This window comes from Heteronotia binoei, chromosome 19 (genome assembly GCF_032191835.1).
Source record: "Heteronotia binoei isolate CCM8104 ecotype False Entrance Well chromosome 19, APGP_CSIRO_Hbin_v1, whole genome shotgun sequence".
In the NCBI taxonomy this organism is placed as follows: domain Eukaryota; kingdom Metazoa; phylum Chordata; class Lepidosauria; order Squamata; family Gekkonidae; genus Heteronotia; species Heteronotia binoei.
In genome coordinates, this window is record NC_083241.1 from 27,226,364 (window position 1) to 27,247,429 (window position 21,066).

Below are 21,066 nucleotides of genomic sequence, written 5' to 3' on the forward strand. Positions count from 1 at the left end.
GCCAGAGCCTGAACCTGTGACCTTATATATATGAAGCAGGTAGCCTGCCACTGAGCTGCAGAGCCATGGCGCCTCCCAGGGGCTTTTTTGTAGGTGGAACTCCTTTGTATATTAGGCCATGCCCCCATTATGTCGCCAATCCTCCAAGAGCTTACAGTAGGCCCTGTAATAATAGCCCTGTAAGCTCTTGGAGGATTAGCTACATAAGAGGGGTGGGGCTTAATATGAAAAGGAGTTCCTGCTTCTGCTGCAAAAAAAAAAGCCATGGCCCTTCCACATACTAGTTCTCGTACCCCACACTACCTATGATTCTCCCTGCTCATTGAGGGCTCTGTGTTCAGGCACCAAAAGTAGCTACTGACTCAGTTCTGAAAGGATCTGGAGTGCCCTCATCGCCTACCACAGATAACAGAAATAAACAGCAGGTATCTCAGTAGACAGACAGAACTGCTGTTCCGTTCCAGCGTCATGGCTTTGTAACCCGAGAAGGCATTCTTCTAAGAAGGTTGCCATTAAAATTGCAGGCTTTCTTGCGTGGCGGTTGTTTTACAGAAGAACCCATGTGCGAGTCCCGTCTAAACACACATGTTTTGTGATTATGTTTCCCGACATGGCTTCAAAACCTTCCCATTAGACCGAACGTGTCTCCTTAGAGTTCTTGCAAACCACCCTCATTTCCTTTGCCTGGAGTTCAGACTTTTATTGCAGATGACAGCGGATGGAGCTGAGAATCTCAGCAATGCCCCAGACGCCAGTCTCGTAGTCTGAGGGTTGGATGGATTTTTGTAGGACATCTCATTCAACTCCCGGCTCAATGCGGGGAATCCAGAGCCAAACCATTCCTGACAGATGGCTGCCCAGACTTTGCTTAGATAGACCTCTAGCAAGGGAGTCCCCATTTGCCAGCTTTTATTTCAGGGAGACTGATCAAAGCCACCAAGTAATACACCGTCTTTCAGTTTGCAAAAATATATTACAAGGATTGTGTACAACACATAATAAACAATACAATATTGATAGAGGCCAGTGGTGCTAAGGCCTTTTAAAGTAACAGAAAACTCAAGGGGGGCCAAAAACCCCATCCCCAAATGAATAGACATAAGTCCAGACTTGGCAATAGTCCAACTGAAACTCATGAGGAGGGTGCTCCTAAGGAACGTAGCCTCAACGCAGCCACTTTCTTAAAAAAGAAGTCTCTCTAGATTTTGATGACGTTTCAATTCCTTCTTCAGTTTTAACAGCTCAGTTGTTTAGGAACCCCGTTCTACATTCTCTAATCAAAGCATTAAGCTTCTCATTTTCAGTGGGAACCGTGGGCTCTTTTTATTTCAAGGAGGGCTGCCTGGTTTATAGTTGCCAGTCCTTAATGCACATGCGTTGCATTGCCTTGCCTTGCAAGCAGCGCATTGGATAGGCTGCTGTGCGGTGTGCACCCTATTTTAATTTAATTTAATTTTTCAATTTATACCCCGCCCTATCCCGCAAGCGGGCTCAGGGCAGCTTACAACATTAAAACAACATTTAAAATAAATCATTTCAAAAACTTCATAACCACAGATATGTCGATCAGATTTGAGAGCAATAATCAGTACAACAAACCACACAACACTGTGTAGGCTGGAAGCTTTCAACACAAATTGAGCACCTTGATGGTAGGGTGCTGGGGGAGAAGTAGACTTCGTAGGACGCCCGTTGGATCAGGTAAAAGCCTGGTGGAAGAGCTCCGTCTTACAGGCCTTGTGGAACTTGGATAGGTCCCTCAGGGCTCAGATTTCCAACAGGAGCTCATTCCACCAGGTAGGGACCCGGACCAAAAAGGCCCTGGTCCTTGTCAAAGATAGATTGGCATCCTTAGGCCCAGAGATCACAAGAAGACGTTGTGTAGTTGATCACAGTGCCTGGGCGGGCTCATATGGGGAGAGGCGGTCCCGAAGATATGCAGGCCCCAGGTTGTAAAGGGCCTTAAAGGTAAGAACTAACACCTACTTCATATGTTGGTTTGCTGTGGGGCCACCCTTCCTGAGCTGAAACAAAAATGTGTGAGCAGGAGGATAAAAACCTGTAAGCTAGCTCACACTAACTCATCTTCGAGGGAACACAACTATTTCATGCGCATTCTTGGATCCCTATGGAGGTCTGGATAGTCAGCTGGATTATTAGTCCCTTCTTCATTGTATGCTAGCAGAATTTGCCCTGGAAGGTTACAGGATGTAGGACATAGGCAGTGTTCCCTCTAAGATGAGTTAGTGTGAGCTAGCTTACAGGTTTTTATCCTCCTGCTCACACATTTTTGTTTCAGCTCAGGAAGGGTGGCCCCAGAGCAATCTGATTTATGCAGTAGCCAAATCACTCGCTCACAACTTTAATGCCAGTAGCTCACAAAGTAGCATTTGTGCTCACAAAACTCGACAGCTTAGAGGGCGCATTGGACATAGGTTGCATTTTTTTTGTTTTGTTTCCCAGTTGTCTCATTGCATGAGAGAGGGAGCACAATGCAACGGGTTCCTTTTAAATCCACCCTCTGGTACGACAGTCAAGTAACACTCTTCTCCATTTTTGCTTTCTGTTACAATCCATCCCTGTGTACAACACTGTATAGGAAATGTGTTTCTGTGCCTATAAATAGCAAATGATTCACTCGCGCTTTAAGGACAGCTTTAACGTTTGGTTCACTCAATCTGTTCTAGATTGCAGCCTCTTACGGAAACGCCGTGTGCATCTTTGAGCCCCTGGGTATAAATTCCCACAAGAGAAACTGTGTAAGTATTTTTTCTTTAAAAGTTATAAAATAGGGAGAGGTTGGTTGTGGCTTTAAGCAGGTAACAGCATTTGTGGTTGCCTGTGCTCAAAAAAGGCACTGCTGAAGCCAGAGCCTCATGCTCCATAGCCAACTGGTACATTCTGTAGAGTCACCAACACTGGATAAAGCTATTTGGGGACTTCTCGCCCACCACCATCACTGTGCCTCTGCTGCCACCCCTTTGCCCAAGGTGCCTAAGTACCCAGTAAAACTGCCCATCTTGTTCCTGGAAGTGGTTCAAGACAGCACAGCACTGTGGGGGGGGGGGGGGGGTTGTGTGGGAAGGTATTTGTGAATTATGTTGTCGAAAGTTTTCACAGCCAGAGTTCATTACTTGTTATAGATTTTCTGGCTGTATGACCATGGTCTTGGCATTGTAGAACCTGATGTTTCGCCTTCAGTTGTGACTGGCACCCTCAGTGGTATAACCCAGAAAACTGGAGTTCTCTCTGTGTCAAAGTGAGAAGAAGATGGTAGGCAGGTAATTTATATTTACTCAGGAAAGTGGGTTACTTGCCTACCATCTTCTTCTCACTTTGACACAGAGAGAGCTCTAGCTTTCCATATTAAACCTCTGAGGATGCCAGTCACAGCTTCTGGCAAAACACCAGGTTCTACAATCCCAAGACCACGGCCATATAGCCTGAAAAATCTACCACTAGTATTTGTGAATTTCCTGCATAGTGCAGGGGTTAGACTAAATGACCCTGGAGGTCCCTTCCAGCTCTATAATTCTAAGTTGTCTGTGCCCTATGGAGCTTCCCTGCAGATTAGGGTTGTGCATTCAGACATACCAGAGTTGAAATTTAACATGAAATGAGTTGTTCTGGTCTATGACTGTATAAATAAATTGACTGACTGACGCGAAATGAGCTGTTATGAGCTGATATCTGGGCTATCGGAAATGAGTAAAGCAGGGGGGGGCACAGGGTGAGGGGGAGCAAGTGTCTCTGACAAACAGCCACTATTTTCTGTGGGAAGATCTGGCCTCCAAAATCCAGAGACCAGGTCTACACCTGTAAAAAATAATGGCCCTTTACAATTATAGGGTACATGTGCCACCAAGTGGCTGTTTGCTGGGGCACGCTTCCTTTTTCTCCATCTCCGGTACTGCTGCCTGCTGGGGGGCCGGAATGGGGTAAGAAATTATCTCAGAATCCCAGAAAATGTACCCCAAATGAAATACAGAAGAAGTAGCAGCACTCCCCAAAATCTGGGATAACGAAAAAGATGCCTTCCCTGAAATCCCCAAAATGAAATTAATATGAACATTTTTGAAGTGTGCCCCGTAGTGGAAATGAAGTAGGAAGAAACAGGGAGTGCTCCCATTCCAGAGTGGCCAACAGTGAGATGGTGAAACGGATAGTAGCTGAGACTCAGAGGGGGCCCAACTTTCAGAAATTCCAATTAAGAATCTCTTGGATTGCTCACAGGGAGTTTTGTTCCAATTCACATAGACTCCCAGCCAGTCTGGAGGGGTTGGCGCCCTCTGATGTTCTCTTTTTTTTTTGGCCGGGGTGTGTGTGGTATTTTTGTATTTTGTGTTTTTATGTGTGTGCTTGCACCTGGAAGTCACGTTGACTGATCCCTACTTGGGGCCTGGAGGATATTCAGAGAGGTGGCTGAATAAAGCCTGCCCCAGTCCTCCCGACTCCTGGTATTCCAAGGAGGTCTCCCACCCAAGTACTTGCCAGAGTCAACCCTACTTAGCTTCCAAGATCTGATGCGAGCAGGCTTGCCTGGGCTACCCAGGTTAGGGTAACACCCCCTGATGTTCTTGCATTCTGAGACCCTTGGGACTGCTTCTCTGCTGTGGCAAGAGGATAACCGGCAGTGGAAAAGCAGAGTGGGTGGTTGGTGGGGCAGGGGGGAACTGGTGTTAGAAATACACTGCATAGAGGTCTCTCCTGCTACCTGCTGCCTGTCCCCTGCGGACTGTCTGCCTACCAATGCCCTTTCCCAGTCCTTTTGCAAAGGAGCAGTGGCTGAGGCTTTTAACTTAAGAGAACACAAAAGAAGCCATGTTGGATCAGGCCAGTGGCCCATCCAGTCCAACACTCTGTGTCACACAGTGGCCAAAAAACCCAAGTGCCATCAGGAGGTCCACCAGTGGGGCCAGGACACTAGAAGCCTTCCCATTGTCCCCCCCCCCCCGCAAGCACCAAGAATACAGAGCATCACTGCCCCAGACAGAGAATTCCAAGAATACTTTGCGACTAATAGCCACGGATGGACCTCTGTTCCATATGTTTCTCCAATCCCTTCTTGAAGCTGGCTATGCTTGTAGCTGCCACCACCTCCTGTGGCAGTGAATTCCACATGTTAATCACCCTTTGTGTGAAGAAGTACTTCCTTTTATCCATTCTTACCTGACTGCTCAGCAATTTCATTGAATGTCCACACGTTCTTGTATTGTGAGAAAGGGAGAAAAGTGCTTCTTTCTCTGACTTCTCTATCCCACCCATAATCTTGTAGACCTCTATCATTTCACCTCTCAGTTGGCGTTTCTCCAAGCAAAAGAGCCCCAAGCGTTTTAACACTGATTGGTCTGGGAATGTATATTATGTGTCCTGAATCATTTTCAAACATATTTTCAGGAGTTGATTTTTACAGGGATAGCTCTGACAGGACTTGGGGGAAGTAGGTTGCGGTGATGTTTATGTGCCCACCAAGACGTTTCTGTAGGAAAAAAGGAAACATTTTCTTCTTTGTTTCCTTCTATGGAAGTCTTTCGTTTTGCTCTTTGTGATGAATTGGGAAATACGCTGATTTCCCCCTCCTCCTCCTCAGTGGCATATAGAGAATGAGCCATTCATGCCAAACAGCAGGAGTTTGAGAACATTTTTCCGCTGCTCACACCGAAGCAGTAACTATGCCTCATTACTGAGCAGTATTTAATCTGCCCATATTATTTGGCTCTAAGCATTGCCGCTGCAAAATTCTGGTGTTCAGGAGCACGAAGGCCTAATGTCGTCAAACAAGCTTGTAGAAAATGAAGGTCTAAAGCACTATTTTGTGGTTTTGTTTAGAAATAAATATTTTTCCCCCAAGGTTGGGCCCTGCAGTTCTGTTCCACTAGCAGAGGAGCTTTCCTCTAACCAAAGAAGCCTTCCTTGGTGCAACACGCTCTTACATATTCATTCATGCATTCATTCATTCATTCATTCATTAATGTATCAGGTTGATATTCTGCCCTCCCCACAAGCGGGCTCAGGGCAGGTTACAATAGATAATTAGGCCATTCAGCTTCACAATAATACATTAATAAACAATTAAAACATATTTAAACAACAACATTAAGAACAGATTGCACCATTTGTCCTGTCTATAGTCTCCAAAACTGGTGCTGGTAGTCTCTAAAATTTGTTTGGGCCGCATAGAGTGGTATCTTCAACGTAGAGGCGGTGTCTTCGGTAGTGGAGGGGTGGGGCTGGAATTATAAGAACATAAGAGAAGCCATGTTGGATCAGGCCAGTGGCCCATCATGTCCAACACTGTTACACAGTGGCCAGAAAAAGCCCAGGTGCCATCTGGAGGTCCACCAGTGGGGTCAGGAGACTAGAAGTCCTCCCACTATTGCACCCCGCCCCTGAAGTACCAAGAATCATAGAGCTGGAAGGGGCCATACAGGCCATCTAGTTCCGCCCCCTGGTCAATGCAGGCTCAGGCCAACTGCTGCTTGAAGACTGCCAGTGGGGGGGAAGCACATCACTTCCCTAGGCAGGATCTAGCCTTTTAAGAATTCTTATAAACCATTGTAATACAACATTGATACATACATCAAATTATTTTCCTTTGACAGTCCAGCAGCACATTTACAGATCTACAAAGTTTTTGGGATATAAGCTTTTTTGTGAATCAAAGCTCACTTCATCAGATACTCTCAAAAGCGTCTACCCCAAGATTTTTGTTGGTCTCTAAGGTGCAGCTGGAATCAAATCTAATTGTTCCCCTGTGGACCAACCCGGTGGTCCTCTGAAACTGTCTTTCCTTTGACAGTCACCTGTAACCAGGGCTTTTTTTGTGGCAGGAACTCCTTTGTGTATTAGGCCACACACCTGTGATGTAGCCAGTCCTTCAAGAGCTTACAGGGCTCTTAGTACAAGGTTTTTTGTCAGCTCAGGATTGGCGACATTGGGGGGGGGGGGGGGGGGCTAATACGCAAAGGAGCTCCTGCTACAAAAAAAGCTCTGTCTATAACACCCATAGCTTACAAATGCAAAGCATAGATAAGTGAAGCCACAGTTAAAGAAATCATTCATTTGTCCTTAAGGGAAAGGAAAGGAAAGGTCCCCTGTGCAAGCATCAGTTGTTTCCGACTCTGGGGTGACGTTGCTTTCACAGCATTTTCACGGCAGACTTTTTACAGGGTGGTTTGCCATTGCCTTCCCCGGTCATTACATTCCCCCCCCCCCCCCAGCAAGCTGGGTACTCATTTTACCGACCTCAGAAGGATGGAAGGCTGAGTCAACCTTGGACCAGTTACCTGAATCCAGCTTCCACTGGAATCGAACATCCTTAAACCCAACCATTAAAGTATGTTTTAAGACTGCAAGCTTTGTCACCTTCTCTGGCTTAACTTTGTTCCAGTAATTTATTATTATTATTATTATTATTATTATTTATTTCTTTGGGTTTTTTGCCCACCCTCCCGTGTGCTCAGTCTCAGGGCCGGTTATGACATGATTAAAATATTTAACATAATTAAACTATAACACAACTTTAAAAACTATACAATTGTTAATTGCAAGGAATCGCTTAAACATTTACCGGCGTCTGCTGCAAAATTAAACTAAAATCCAGAGGGATTCTGATTGTGGGTAATCATAGGTGGCACAGTGCTGAGCAAATGGGGTGGGTGGAAGAAAATCAGCCAGGATGGAGTGAAACAGGGCAGAGCAGGGAAGGTCTGTATAGATCAATAGCTGCCACCTCAACCATGGTGGAAGATCTCTATTTTACAGGTCCTGCAGAACTGCATTAAATTCCACAGGGCCCAGATCTCAGCTGGGAGAGTGTTCCACCAGGCCAGCTCTAGAGCTGAGAAAGCTTGGCTTTGGTTGAGGCCAGGTGTACATCCTTTGGGCCAGGAATCACCAGTAGACGCTGATCAGAAGAGTGCAATTGTTGAGGTACAATTTAGAAGAAGACTGCAGATTGCAGATTTATACCCTGCCATTCTCTCTGAATCAGAGACTCAGAGCGGCTTACAATCTCCTATATCTTCTCCCCCCACAACAGACACCCTGTGAGGTAGGTGGGGCTGAGAGAGCTCTCACAGCAGCTGCCCTTTCAAGGACAACTCCTACTAGAGCTATGGCTGACCCACGGCAATTCCAGCAGCTGCAAGTGGAGGAGTGGGGAATCAAACCCGGTTCTCCCGGATAAGAGTCCACACACTTAACTACTTAACTACTTAACCACTACACCAAACAAACTACACACTTAACCACTACACACTTAACTATACACTGGTGCAGTGGTTGTGTGTAGTTTAAGTGTGGCTAACAACACACTTAACCACACTTAAACTGCATACTTAACCACTACACCAAACAAAGACCATCTTTGCATAAAGAGTGACTGTGCATATTTCTCTCTCCCCCTTTCATCCGTCGGTAAAATGCTGTCTTATCCATCGCCATAATTAATCCAGCCTCTTCTGATGTTTTTCCTTCCTTAAGTATTAATTCCAACTATTCTCTTCCAGCAACTGAAGTGTCAGTGGTTGAAAACAGGGCAGTTTTTCCTCAGTTCTATGACCTTCAACTTAGCATGGGACCCCCAAGGTAACATAAAATTATCTTCAGTGACTGTGTTATTATGTTATTGTTGGGTTTCTCTCCAGGGAGACTATTTTGATTCCAACGGATGGAGGAAGAGCACAGGTGTAAAATATTGGGTGGAGATGCATGTACACTTTTCTTGTGTATCTTAGTGTTAGATTGTACACAATCTTGGTGTGTAGATTATCTGTGTAACATGCCAACAATCTTGAAATGAGCTTTTTCCTGTGGGCCCAGGCTTATGTATGCAAAGGGCCACAGCATAAGTGCAGTTTGTGTGATCCATTCATAGTCCAGAAGGGTATTCTGGATATCTTGGCAGTCTGGGAGGATGGAGCAGGGAGACCATAACAAGAAAGCTTGAGGACCATCCTAAGTGCAACTGTGCCTTTCTAAGCCAGTGGTCTTAGAAAGGTGTAACCCTACTTAGCAGGACATTATTAGACTTGGAAAGATCTTTAGAATTTTGGGACTACTTATCAGAGAGCCAGCTTGGAATGGTGGTTAAGTGTGCGGACTCTTATCTGGGAGAAATAGGTTTGATTCCCCACTCCTCCACATAAACCTGCTGATGAAGCCTTGAGTGAGTTACAAGTTCTCGCAGAGCTGTTCCTCTCAAGAGCAGTTTCTGTCAGAGCTCTCTCAGCTTCTCCTACCTTGCAGGGTGTCTGTTGTGGGAAGGGGAAGGGAAAGGAGATTGTAAGCTGCTCTGAGACTCCTTTGGGTAAAGAAGGGTGAGATATAAATCCAATCTCCTTTTCTTCTTCACAGCTAAATGGGCTTTTAAGGAATGTCTTCAATGGCAAGAGGTTCCCCCCCCCCCCCCCGGCAATTTGGAAAAAGAGATTACAAAGGAATGTGCTGGAAGTGGAAAGAGACTTTTTACCATATGTGGTGGTCCTGCAAAAAGCCTAGCAAATTTTGGAAAAAAATATATATTGAAATTCAGAAAATTTTGAATATAAAATTCACCATGAAACCTTAGACTATGTTATTGGGAATCCTACCAGTCGCAATGTTTGTTCTGCTTTTTAGTTTCAAGCAGAGCTTTTCATGAAAAAGCCTAGCAAGAACTCATTTGCATATTAGGCCACACCCCTGGCGTCGCTATTGTTCCGCATAGGGCTTTTTTGTAGAAAAAGCCCAGCAGGAACTCATTTGCATATTAAGCCACACCTCCTGACACTGAACCAGCCGGAACTGCGTTCCTGCTCAAAAAAAGCCCTGGTTTCGAATTTCTGGCTTGAATTTTGTTGCTACTTGACTACCATTGCAGGCTCCATTAAATTGCCATTATATAGCGAGAAGGGCTGGCTACAAATGTTTTGACCAAAAAGTCAGTTAAAGATGTGCTCACAAATGCAGGATGTGACCAAACTGTATGCCCTGCGTGTGTTAGAATGTTCATGTAGCCCTATCAGCCAGACATGAGAGAAGTCTCTGAGCAAAGTGAAGATTAGCAGTTAGGGGGGACCCCACTAGCCAGGAGGGAGATTAGCAGTTAGGATAATTTGGTATAAGTGTTCAGTTTAGCATGGGCTAATTGATGTGACTTCCAGATTGGTCCTTCATCTTCTGATATCAGCATATAGAACATGCTATTTGCGTGGCTTTCTTCTGCTTTGTTTGGCTTTTCAGGACAGAAGTTTCGTTTTCTGAGTTTTTTAACACTTTGCAGAGTCTATCATGTATACTTTCCCCCCTTCCAATAAAATGAATGTATAATAAGAATTCTTTTTTATCTTCCTCTCCTGCTGTGGTTAAATATCCTTTGCTTCCAGGTAACCGGTTGCTGACAGCAACAGATTTCTTGCAATTATGGGCCCCTCCACCTAGCGATACCCTTGAAGAAGAGGAGGAAGAAGATGTTGTCAAAGAAGATAAAATTCATCCTGTTCTAAATGACTGGAAATGTGTCTGGCAATGCAAGTAAGCTGGCAGTTAGTGGGAGATGGGTTGGATAGGAGATGAGTTAGTAAAAGATGGATTAGATGGGAGATGGGTTAGAAAAAGTGCAAGTAAGTTGACAGATAGCAGGAGATGGGTTACAACTCCTCCCTTTGTGTTCAGTTGGGTTTACTTCTAGGGAAGCATGTGTAGGGCTGCAGCATGAGGATATTGATAATTATTATACATGAATCATTAATTACAATAAATATAATTACAGTAAGTTATTGCCATTATTTGATTAATTGATTACAAGTTATAATTACAATTGCTTATTATAAATACTCTAAGCAAATTATTTTTATATAAGCAATTTTAAAAAAATTTCGATCACCCATGAACATTGCTGCAAACTGGTAAAATTCATCCTCTGTTCTGAATATCTGACCAGCAAGTCTAGCATCAAACTTCAGTGGGGGTCCACAGGTTTATTATGCACAAAATTCATAACTGAGAGGAGTCCTTCTTCCAAAAAACCCGCACTCTTCAGCAAAACTCTTTAAAGTTATTACTTTGGGGCACCAAAGCAGTTAAGACTAACCTCACACTGATGATGTATTTTGTTCTAGAAAATGAATTATATCATGCCATGTAGCTGTTCAGCTAGCTTGTAATGAGATTTTGATTACGACTGTCACCTTACTCTGCCACAGTACTTTGTTTTAACTCTCTGCTATAAATATTACTTAACATTTGCAGTAACGAATAGGAATGAACATGAATCAGAAAACTGCGGTTCATAGCTGAACCTCAAATGGAACTGAGAAGTTGGTTCACAAACCGAATCAGTTCATGGCTTATGGTCCCACAAACCCAATTGAAAGAGCCCGCTGCCCCTTTAAACCAGGTTGCAAAAAGTCTGAAAAACATCTGAGTGGCAGGGAGCATGCTGCTCCCCTCCCCTCAGGTGCTCTTGACGGTCTTGTGAAGAAGAAAAAGCAGAGATTTAAAGGGACTCAGTCCCTTTAAACTCCTGCTTTTCTACTCTGTCCACAAACCATCACCATCTGCTTTAAAAGTCTGCAGAAGCTCATGAACTTAGGTTCATGAACCATTAACAGGGCAAAATTAATGACGAATTTTGCTTTGTGGTTTGGTTTCTTGCCCATCCCTAGAAAGGAGTACTTAAAATATAGTAATTTCTGCTTAAATCTGATGCTTTGACTTAATAATATCCTGAGTCCAGGTGCCACTGGACTCAGATTTTGCTTAAGCTGAGATCCCATACATTCTTTCTGATTTAGGACAGCGGTGTCTGTGCATCTGATGGAGTGGTCACCAGATGGTGAATATTTTGCAACAGCTGGTAAGGTAAGGGTGAGCAAAGGGATGTTTTTGAAGCATCTTCACCATTCTCTCTGCTTTGTAAATTTAGAGCTGTTTGTCCTATGAAGCTGCCTTATTATATCTCCATCTTGTCTACTGTGACCAGGCAAAAGTGTTCCATGGCCTCAGGTAGGGGCAGCTCTGCCTAACGTACCCCATGTTGTAAGTGTTGGTGTCCAGTCGAGTTAATGCGTATTTCACCCTGCCCTTCTTCTGCAGAAATGGGGGTGACAAATGTGTGTGTTTTACAAGGCTGTTATATTGTTGGATTGCAGCGCTGACTCACACATGCTATGACGTGGTGATGAGGAGATGGGGAGAAGTGGCTGGTGAAACCCGGACATTCTGCAGTTCACACACCAGGGTCAGTTTGGCCACTTCTGGACAGCCCCGTGTGGAGGTCCAGATTTAAGCTGTGTCTGTGCCCCCCTTAAAGTCACAGCTGAGGAGGCCCAGATTGAGAAAGGAAGTGATGTTCTGTCCAGCATTTTGCATGGAGTAGTGATTGCAGGAAGTAGAAAAGGACTGCAGATTTATACCCCGCTCTTCTCTCTAAATCAGAGCGGCTTATAATCTCCTTTATCTCCTTTCCCCACAACAGACACCCTATGAGGTGGGGCTGAGAGAGCTCTCACAGCAGCTGCCCTTTCAAGGACAACCTCTGCCAGAGCTATGGCTGGCCCAAGGCCATTCCAGCAGGTGCAAGTGGAGGAGTGAGGAATCAAGCACGGTTCTCCCAGATAAGAGTCCGCGCACTTAACCACTACACCAGACTGCATGTACACTCCTAATAAGAGCTGCTCTCTTCTAAGTCCACTGGAGTCAGTGGGTTTAGATTATTTTATTAAATTCAATTTGTTGGCCTCCATTCCCTAAATGGAGAATTTCCATTCCCTCAAGATAGCTTACATCATTAATATATACAGTAGATAATAACAAAACATTAAAATTAAACATGGACGGTAAATCAGTATAATATCCAGATGGTGGAGAAAAAAAATTATGCCCACCAACCCCTGGTTGATGGGTATGTGGAACAATAAGTAAGGAGGTGGGAGGGAGGTATGAGAGTGCCAAAGTGTTGCTTTCCTCAGCCAAATGCCTGGTGGAACAAGCCCTATGGAAAGGTAACAAATCTGTAAGGCACAGGGAATTCCACCAAGTGGGAGCCAGGCCCAAAAGGGCCATAGCTAGGGTTGCCAGGTCTGTGTTAGAAGATACATGGAGACTTTGGGGGTGGAGCCAAGAGAGGGTGGGGTTTGGGGAGGGGCCTCAGCATGGTACAGCATGGTGCCATAGAGTCCTCCCTTTTGAGCAGCCATTTTCTCCAGGGGAGCCAATCTCTGCCAGTTGAAGATCAGTTGTGAAAGCAAGAGATCTCCAGGCCCCACCTGGAGGCTCACAACCTTAGCCCTAGTTGAGGACAGTGGGGCCTCTTTTGAGCCAGGGACCACCAAAAGTTTCTCATTGCTAGAGCATAATACTATTCCAGAGACATAGTGTGAGAGGCAGTCCCGAAGATAACGTATGGGTGTAAGTCTGCTTAGGAATGCACTATGAGTGCTCAGTCACATGCAGAGTTACTCCAGTGTAAGCCCATTGATATCTGTGGATCAGATACTGAAGTAACACTGCTCTGGATGGATCTGTACATGTGCTCTGTACTCAGCTCTCCTGTTGAGTCCATTTACAGGATTGGTGCCCTGGAACGCCAGACCTTCATGTACTGTTTTGTTCAGTAATATTCCACTTGACCAAGGCTCTTTCTTCTTAGTAGTAGTAACCAGGGGTGGAATTCTAGCAGGAGCTCCTTTGCATATTAGGCCACACACCCCTGATGTAGCCAATCCTCTAAGAGCTTACAGTAGTACTAAGAGGCCTTGGAGGATTGGCTACATCAGGGGTGTGTGGCCTAATATGCAAAGGAGCTCCTGCTAGAATTCCACCCCAGTAGTAACAGACCAAAAGCTAGGTTTTCAAAGGCTGTTTCTGCATTGATCCCCATCTGCTCTCATAGTTGTGTGTAGCGCCAGAGTTCTGCTGCACAAGAGCTGAAACAGATGGTCCCCAGAAGCCGTTTTTTGCTTTGTCTTGAGGGTTTCCATTTTAGTTACTGCACTGAGCTCTGTAAAGATTAAGCTGGCTGATCACAATTCTGAGATGAGTGTAAAGTTATATTTTCTTTTTCCTGTCACTTTCAGTATTCCTGGGAAGAAATTACCTTTTTTAAAAAAAATCTCCTTCAGGATCTGCTATCTTTAGCTTGTCTTTTTTTGCAAACACTGTAACCTTGTTGAAGGATTTTATTATCCTGCTTTCGATCCCCCAGCCAAGTTTTTCAGCATAGGTAGTATAATTGCTTCTTGGCCTTTTTGGCTAAGATCAGGGGTGTTGGACTCATGCACAGTTTTAATAAGAAATTAACAAAAGTAGGCCGCCTGATACGCTGTAGCAAAATCACATCTTGCCTGATGAAAATCAAATTAGAAAACCAAGAGGAATGGAATGAACCAGGAATGGAATGAAGCTTGTAGATCTCTCGCTTTCCTTTCTCTGGCAGTCTAATCAGAAAGTCCAAAAACTGGGCCCATGACCACTTGCTGTTTTTATGTTATAAGCTCCTAGAACAAGGGTGGGCAAACTGTGGCTTGGGAGCCACATGTGGCTGTTTTGTACATATTGGGTGGTTCTTGAAGCCCCCACTGCCCCATTTGCCAGCTTGGAGAAGGCATTTCTCTTTTTAAATCACTTCTCCAAGCCAAACCAGCCAGTGGCTTGGAGAATGTATTTAAAGTTAAAGTTGCTTTCTTTCTCCCTCCTCTCTTTCTCTCTATCATCTCCCTCCCTCCCCTCCCCTCTCCCCCTGCCAACCTTAAAGAACCAGCAGCCTTTTAAAGGCTTAAAGGTTGACTGATTTGTCAACCCCATCTCCATGGAGGATGAGTACTTAGTTCTTTTCGCCTCCCAGCTAAATTTCAAGAGCTGCTGGTGCTTTATGGCTGTCTCTTGTGTTGCGTTGAGTTAAGCCGTGTAATCTATAATAGCAGCCATGCCACTGCAGATATTTAACTGTTTAATGTTTCATTTAATGTGTTTGTCACATAAGATGGATTTTAATTACCCAGATTTGTGTATTGAAATATTAACTGGAGATCGGTCTCTGAAAGGAGCTTGTTGAGGCCTGTTCCATATATTAATCATAATCTCATAAATCACGTTAAAATTCTTCAGCCTGCAATAGTTTCAGCAGAACATTCCGACACTAATGAAAATTGTTCCAATGGCATAGAGCTGGGTTTGCCTTTTGCTTTATGTATGCCTTCTGCCAGTTTTTTTGTCTATCGGTTTGTCTAGGACGATTGTCTTTTAAAAGTCTGGTATCCAATGACGGGCTGGAAGTCATCTCTCCTACCCCAAGACAGAGAAGAGCAAAAGAAGATCTCTGCATCGGTTCACTTTGCCTTTGTGTATTTGGCGCATCCTCGAGCAGTGACTGGATTTTCGTGGCGAAACACCAGCAAGTTTATGCCCAGGTTAGATGGATCCTACAAGAAATGTTGGTCCACCCCTTATATCTGAATAGCAGATGTTTATTTGGGGACCAAATCAGTGGTCCCCAGCCTTTTTGGCCCCAGAGACCAGCCCCAGGGTCGGCCCGCCCACCACGGCCCCAGGGCCAGCAGGGTAGGGGCACCGAATTCGGCCTCCCCCACCCCCCTGCAGTGCTTCCTCCTCCCATCCCCCCCGTGGCACTTCCTCCTTCCTGCCTGCCCCCGCAGCACCTTTTCCTTCCTTCATTTGTACAAGTTTAAGACCGGGGAAGGCAGTGATGAAACGTCTCCCCAGTTCTTTAAAGGCTGACCCCCCACTGATTAGCTGATCGTTGAGGGGAGCCGCCGCAACAGCGCTAGCGAGCCTGAAAAAGCTGTGCTGCCCTTGCCTCCTCCCCACTTCCTTCCTGGGCATGGGAAGGAGGCATGGGCAGCGTGGCTTTTTCAGCCAGTCGCTGCTGCCGCAGTTTCCCCGCCAATCAGCTGATGGTGGGAGGGGGGGAAAGGGTTGGCCTTTAAAGAGCCGGGGAGATGCTTCACCGCCGCTTTCCCCGGCCTTAAACTTGTACAAATGGAGGGAGGAGAAGGCGCCGTGGGGGCAGGCGGGGCGGTGAGGCTGCGTGTTGTGGGGAGAGGAGCTGTGCAGCCCGGTACCAATCCGTGGACCAGGGGTTGGGGACCCCTGATGTAGATGGTGGGTTTTGAACTATACATATTGTAAATCTGTGAGTATATTCAGGGAAAACTGTTATTTATGAAATGAAGCTATGGAAAATCGTGCTTTTAATGCTGAACGAAGACTGGTACATGAATTGTTAAATCTGCACATTGGAGTCGAGTGCAGAGCAGGGGATGTTTATACAAACCTGGATCGGTGGTTTCACAAACATTCCCCAAAAGAAGGAAAATTGCAAGTGGAAAACCCAAGATCTTATGATGATACACCATGAAATCTTGACTGTCATTTTAAGTAAACAGAAGGGAGGGGGAACCGTTGCCCAAGCTCAATAGGTGAGGCTGGTACTCCACTGGGGAAGAGAGGGAGCCAGCAGGTGATGGGCAGGAAAAGTGGGACCCTCCATATCACTGCATGAGCCACTCACAGGGCCAGCCCCACCACTAGGCAAACTAGATGATTGCCTAGGGCGCCGGCTTTCTGGGGGCACAAAATTGGGTGCCCCCATGTGATTCAGTGACATTATCGGCCGCTCATATGCAGGAATGGAAGAGGTGGCACTGCAAGAAGGGGAAGTGGGAGGAGCCGCCGAGAAGGCAAAGCCAATGGTGCTGCAAGTGTGTGGGCTGACCAGCAGGGGGCAAGCTGGAAGATGGGGGAATGGATTGGATCCCTATTCAACCCAAGGGAGGAGGCAGTTTTCATTTGCTAGTCTGATTAATCATGCTCAGTCTTGAAGGTGTTGCAAGACTCCCACTTATTGTTACTAGCAACCGCATCAGTCTAGTCATCAAAGCATTTAGCTCTGCCCGTTCAGTGAGACATTCAAGATACAAGAGCATGATACAAGATACAATGAAATTGCTAAGCAGTCGGGTTAGAACTGATAAAAGGAAGTCCTTCTTCACCCAAAGGGTGATGAACACATGGAATTCACTGCCACAGGAGGTGGTGGCAGCTACAAGCATAGACAGCTTCAAGAGGGGATTGGATAAACATATGGAGCAGAGGCCCATCAGTGGCTATTAGCTGCAGCATATTGTTGGAACTCTGTCTGGGGCAGTGATGCTCTGTATTCCTGGTACTTATGGGGGGAGCACAGTGGGAGGGCTTCTAGTGTCCTGACCCCACTGGTGGACCTCCTGTTGTCACTTGGGTTTTTTTGGCTGCTACGTGACACAGAGTGTTGGACTGGATGGGCCATTGGCCTGATCCAACATGGCTTCTCTTATGTTCTTAAGAGGATTGTTTTTTCCTTCTTTGTGTCTGCAGGGGCTCAGTTTGCAATGTGCTGCTTACTTCGTGCCTCGACGGCATTTGCCGGCTCTGGGCAGAGACTCTGTTGCCAGAAGACAGCCTTTTGGGGGAGCAGATCTGCGAGACGAGCACATCCAGCATTAGCACCAGCAGCAGCCTCTCTCATTCCGGGAGACACAAAGACAACATTCAGCATGCATTGGAGGTATTGTGGAATGCTCAGATTCCCAAGATTTCTCCCCCACCCTCCTTTCGTTTCTTTAACTGTAGGGTTGTCTGTCTGTAACCCCAAGAGGAACTACGCCCTGTCCAAATCAACAGTGGGACAAACAATGTAGGAACATTGACCAGCTAGTGAGTGATTGAAATGTGGAATTCACTGCCAGAGGATGTAGTGATGGCCGCGGGAATAAACGGCTTTCAGAAGGGATTAGATAGATTCATGGAGGATAAGTCTATCAATGGCTACTAGCCACGGTGATGGAGGGGAACTTCCACATTCAGAGGCACTAATCCTGTGAATTCCCAGAGCCAGGAGGCAATATCAGAGGAAGGACTCTATGCCTTTTTGTTGGCCCTCCAGAGGAATTGGCTGACTGCTGTTGAGATAGGATGCTGGACTACAGGGACCACTGGTCTGATCCAGCAGGACTCTTCTTACATTGTTATGAACTCGTCTTATGCCTCAGCCTCTATGCCCTGTTGTTGGACCTCCAGAGGAATTGGTTGGCCACTGTGGTGAGACAGGATGCTGGACTACAGGGACCACTGGTCTGATCCAGCAGGACTCTTCTTACATTGTTATGAAGACCTCAACCTCTATGTCCTACTGTTGGATCTCCAGAAGAACCGGCTGGCTGTGTGGGACAGGATGCTGGACTAGAGGGACCACTGGTCTGATCCAGCAAGGCTCTTCTTATGTTCTTAGTTCTGTCTCTGTACCTCATCCATAAATCTAGAAGCAGACTCTGTCTGAATTTAGGATGCCTGAAAGCTTCTGGACATTTGGAAGACTCCAAGTGAAGGGCAGGGCATAAATCCAATCTCCATCACCTCCTCCTCCTTCTCTCCCTCTTCCTCCTCCTTTCCAGGCTTCCCCATCCATCTCCAAGTATTCCCTAAGCCAGAGTTGGCAACCCTAAGGGTATGCCTTAATCTTTCAAACTTTTGGTGCTGGTTATTTTAATTGCTTGTTTGATCCATGTGTTAGAAAGAGATCACGTTTGCAGTTTTTCAGAAGCAAATTCTCATGAGCAATGAGCCTATCTTTTTTTCCCCTTGTGGGCATAAAACTGTGTGTTTTCTCTCTCTTCCCCCCCCCCCCCACTTCTTTAGACCATTCATCACTTGAAAAATATGAGGAAGGGGCAGCGAAGATGTTCCATCCTCATCACACACACGGAAGATTTGGCTGACCAGCTGGGGACGCATGAAGTCCAGCGGCACATTTCACACCATGCTAACGCCCTCTGCCATTTCCATATCGCTGCGAGCATTAATCCGGCCACAGGTGAGTCAAGCTGTTCTTCCTTCAGAAGCCTGGTTACCACTTCAAGGTCTTTTAGGGCTAAAAACCAGCAATGCACCCATCCTCTAGACATCTCCTTTAAAATCCATCGACACATCTAGTGGCAATGAGTTCCATAAGTCCAGCTACCCATTGTGTAAAGTAAAAAAAAAGATAAAGGTAGTCCCCTGTGCAAGCACCAGTCATTTCAGACTCTGAGGTGACGTCACATCATGACGTTTTCACTGCAGACTTTATACGGGGTGGTTTGCCATTGCCTTACCCAGTCATCTACACTCCCTGCCCCCCAGCAAGCTGGGTACTCATTTTACCAACCTTGGAAGGATGGACGGCTGAGTCAACCTTGAGCCGGCTACCTAAACCCAGCTTCCACAGGGATCAAACTCAGGTCATGAGCAGAAAGCTTCGACTGCAGTACTGCAGCTTTACCATTCTGCGCACAGGGCAGTAAGCACTTCTTTTTGACTGTCTTGAATCTGCCATTCAGTTGATCCCAAATTCTGTTCTGTCATTTCCTGCTGGGAGCAAAGGGGCCCAATTTATTTGAATTTTTCTACCATGTCCTCTCTGGGTACACAGGCCTCTAATGCTGGATAGTTTGCCTTGGGGGAAAATGCGAAAGGGACAATGTGTGTTTCTTTTTTTTGGTCTGCTGACATTGACTTCAACATAATAATAATAATAATAACAACAACAACAACTACGGTATATTAATTGTAGTTTCTAGAAACCACTTTTCTACTTAAAGCAGCATTTCTTTAATGTTTTGACATGCGTACGTTGCCCCTCCTGTTGTATGCTCGTTACTTTTATGTTCATTGCTGACTTCAGGTGGGGAAATTTCTGGAGATTTGGGGGCAGAGGCTGGGGAGGGCGGAGTTTGAGGAGGGGAGGGATATGATGTCATAGAGTGCAGCCATTTTCTCCAAGGGAACTGATCTGTCATCTTGAGCAGCGGTCCCCAACCTTTTTGCACCAGGGACCAGTTTTGTCGATGACAATTTTTCCTGGGGGGGGGGGCGATGGTTTTAGAATGATACAATTGTGCACTTCATTTCTATTAGTTTGGCATGGTGGTTAAGTGTGCAGACTCTTATCTGAGAGAACTGGGTTTGATTCCCCACTCCTCCACTTGCAGCTGCTGGCATGGCCTTGGGTCAGCCATAGCTCTTGCAGAGTTGTCCTTGAAAGGGCAGCTTGTGGGGAGTGCTCTCTCAGCCCCACCCACCTCACAGGGAGTCTGTTGTGGGAAAAGAAGTTAAAGGAGATTGTGAGCTGCCCTGAGACTCTGAAATTTGGAGTGGAGTGCAGGATATAAATGCAATGTCGTCTTGTTATTACTGCATTGTAATAGATAATGAAATAATTATATAACTCACGGCCCAGTTGCTAACAGGCCACGAACTGGTACTGACCCACAGACCGGGGGTTGGGGTTCCCTGATCTATTGATCAGCTGTAGGTCTGAAAGAACTCCATCCTCCATCTGGAGATTGGCAGTCACAGTTAGGAGTGCTGGGTCCCCCCTGGCTGGGGGGGAGTAGCAATAACAACAACAACACTTTTATTGGCATAGCAGGATGGGGGGAGAAGGTCTCCGAGACCCAGGCAGGGAAACTCCTGGAGATTTGGGGATGGAGCCTGTGGAGGATAGTGACCTCAGTGAGATACAATGTCATAGTATCCCACTGAGGTCACTATCCTCCACAGGCCTCTGGTCGAGAGCATCCATTTTCTCCAGGGAATCTGATCTCTGTAGTCTGGAGATGAGCTGTAATTCCAGGGGATCCCCGGGTCTCACCTGCAGGCCGGCACCTCTGTCAGGTACCCCAGGAGTAAAGTTGCAAATCTAGGTTGGGAATATTTGGGAGTGGAGGCTGGGGAAGGCAGGGGGAAGCTTAGCAGGATACAAAGCCATAGGGAATCCCTCCTGCCTTCCATGATTACTGCCCCTACTAGCAGTCAAAAAATACGCCAACTTAAAGAACTCCTGGAGGGCAAATATCCTGCAGTTACTCTTAAAACAGCTAAATTTGGTTGATTTGCTTTTAGGATGAGAAAGTTACTAGTAGCCTAAGATGCCTAAGAAAGTTACTAGTAGCCTAAGAGTTTGTTGTAATGGCCATTTCTGTATATTTTTCAATTTTAATAATATTATAATACTTTTATCATGTTTTACAGATAGTTCTTATGGAT

At 45.8% G+C, this 21,066-nt stretch overlaps 1 protein-coding gene across 8 annotated transcripts in view; it reads left to right on the forward strand.

Annotated features, from left to right (window-relative positions):
• The window catches only part of DMXL2 (Dmx like 2), a 129,821-nt gene that overhangs the window by 35,997 nt on the left and 72,758 nt on the right, over positions 1–21,066 (forward strand). For all 8 annotated transcript variants that reach the window (XM_060260326.1, XM_060260331.1, XM_060260328.1 and 5 more), the window contains exons 3-9: positions 2,688–2,759; positions 8,511–8,589; positions 10,368–10,515; positions 11,778–11,844; positions 15,214–15,392; positions 17,359–17,548; positions 18,679–18,853. In XM_060260326.1, coding sequence (XP_060116309.1) covers positions 2,688–2,759; positions 8,511–8,589; positions 10,368–10,515; positions 11,778–11,844; positions 15,214–15,392; positions 17,359–17,548; positions 18,679–18,853 — 910 coding nt within the window. The remainder of the gene's footprint in view (positions 1–2,687; positions 2,760–8,510; positions 8,590–10,367; positions 10,516–11,777; positions 11,845–15,213; positions 15,393–17,358; positions 17,549–18,678; positions 18,854–21,066) is intronic.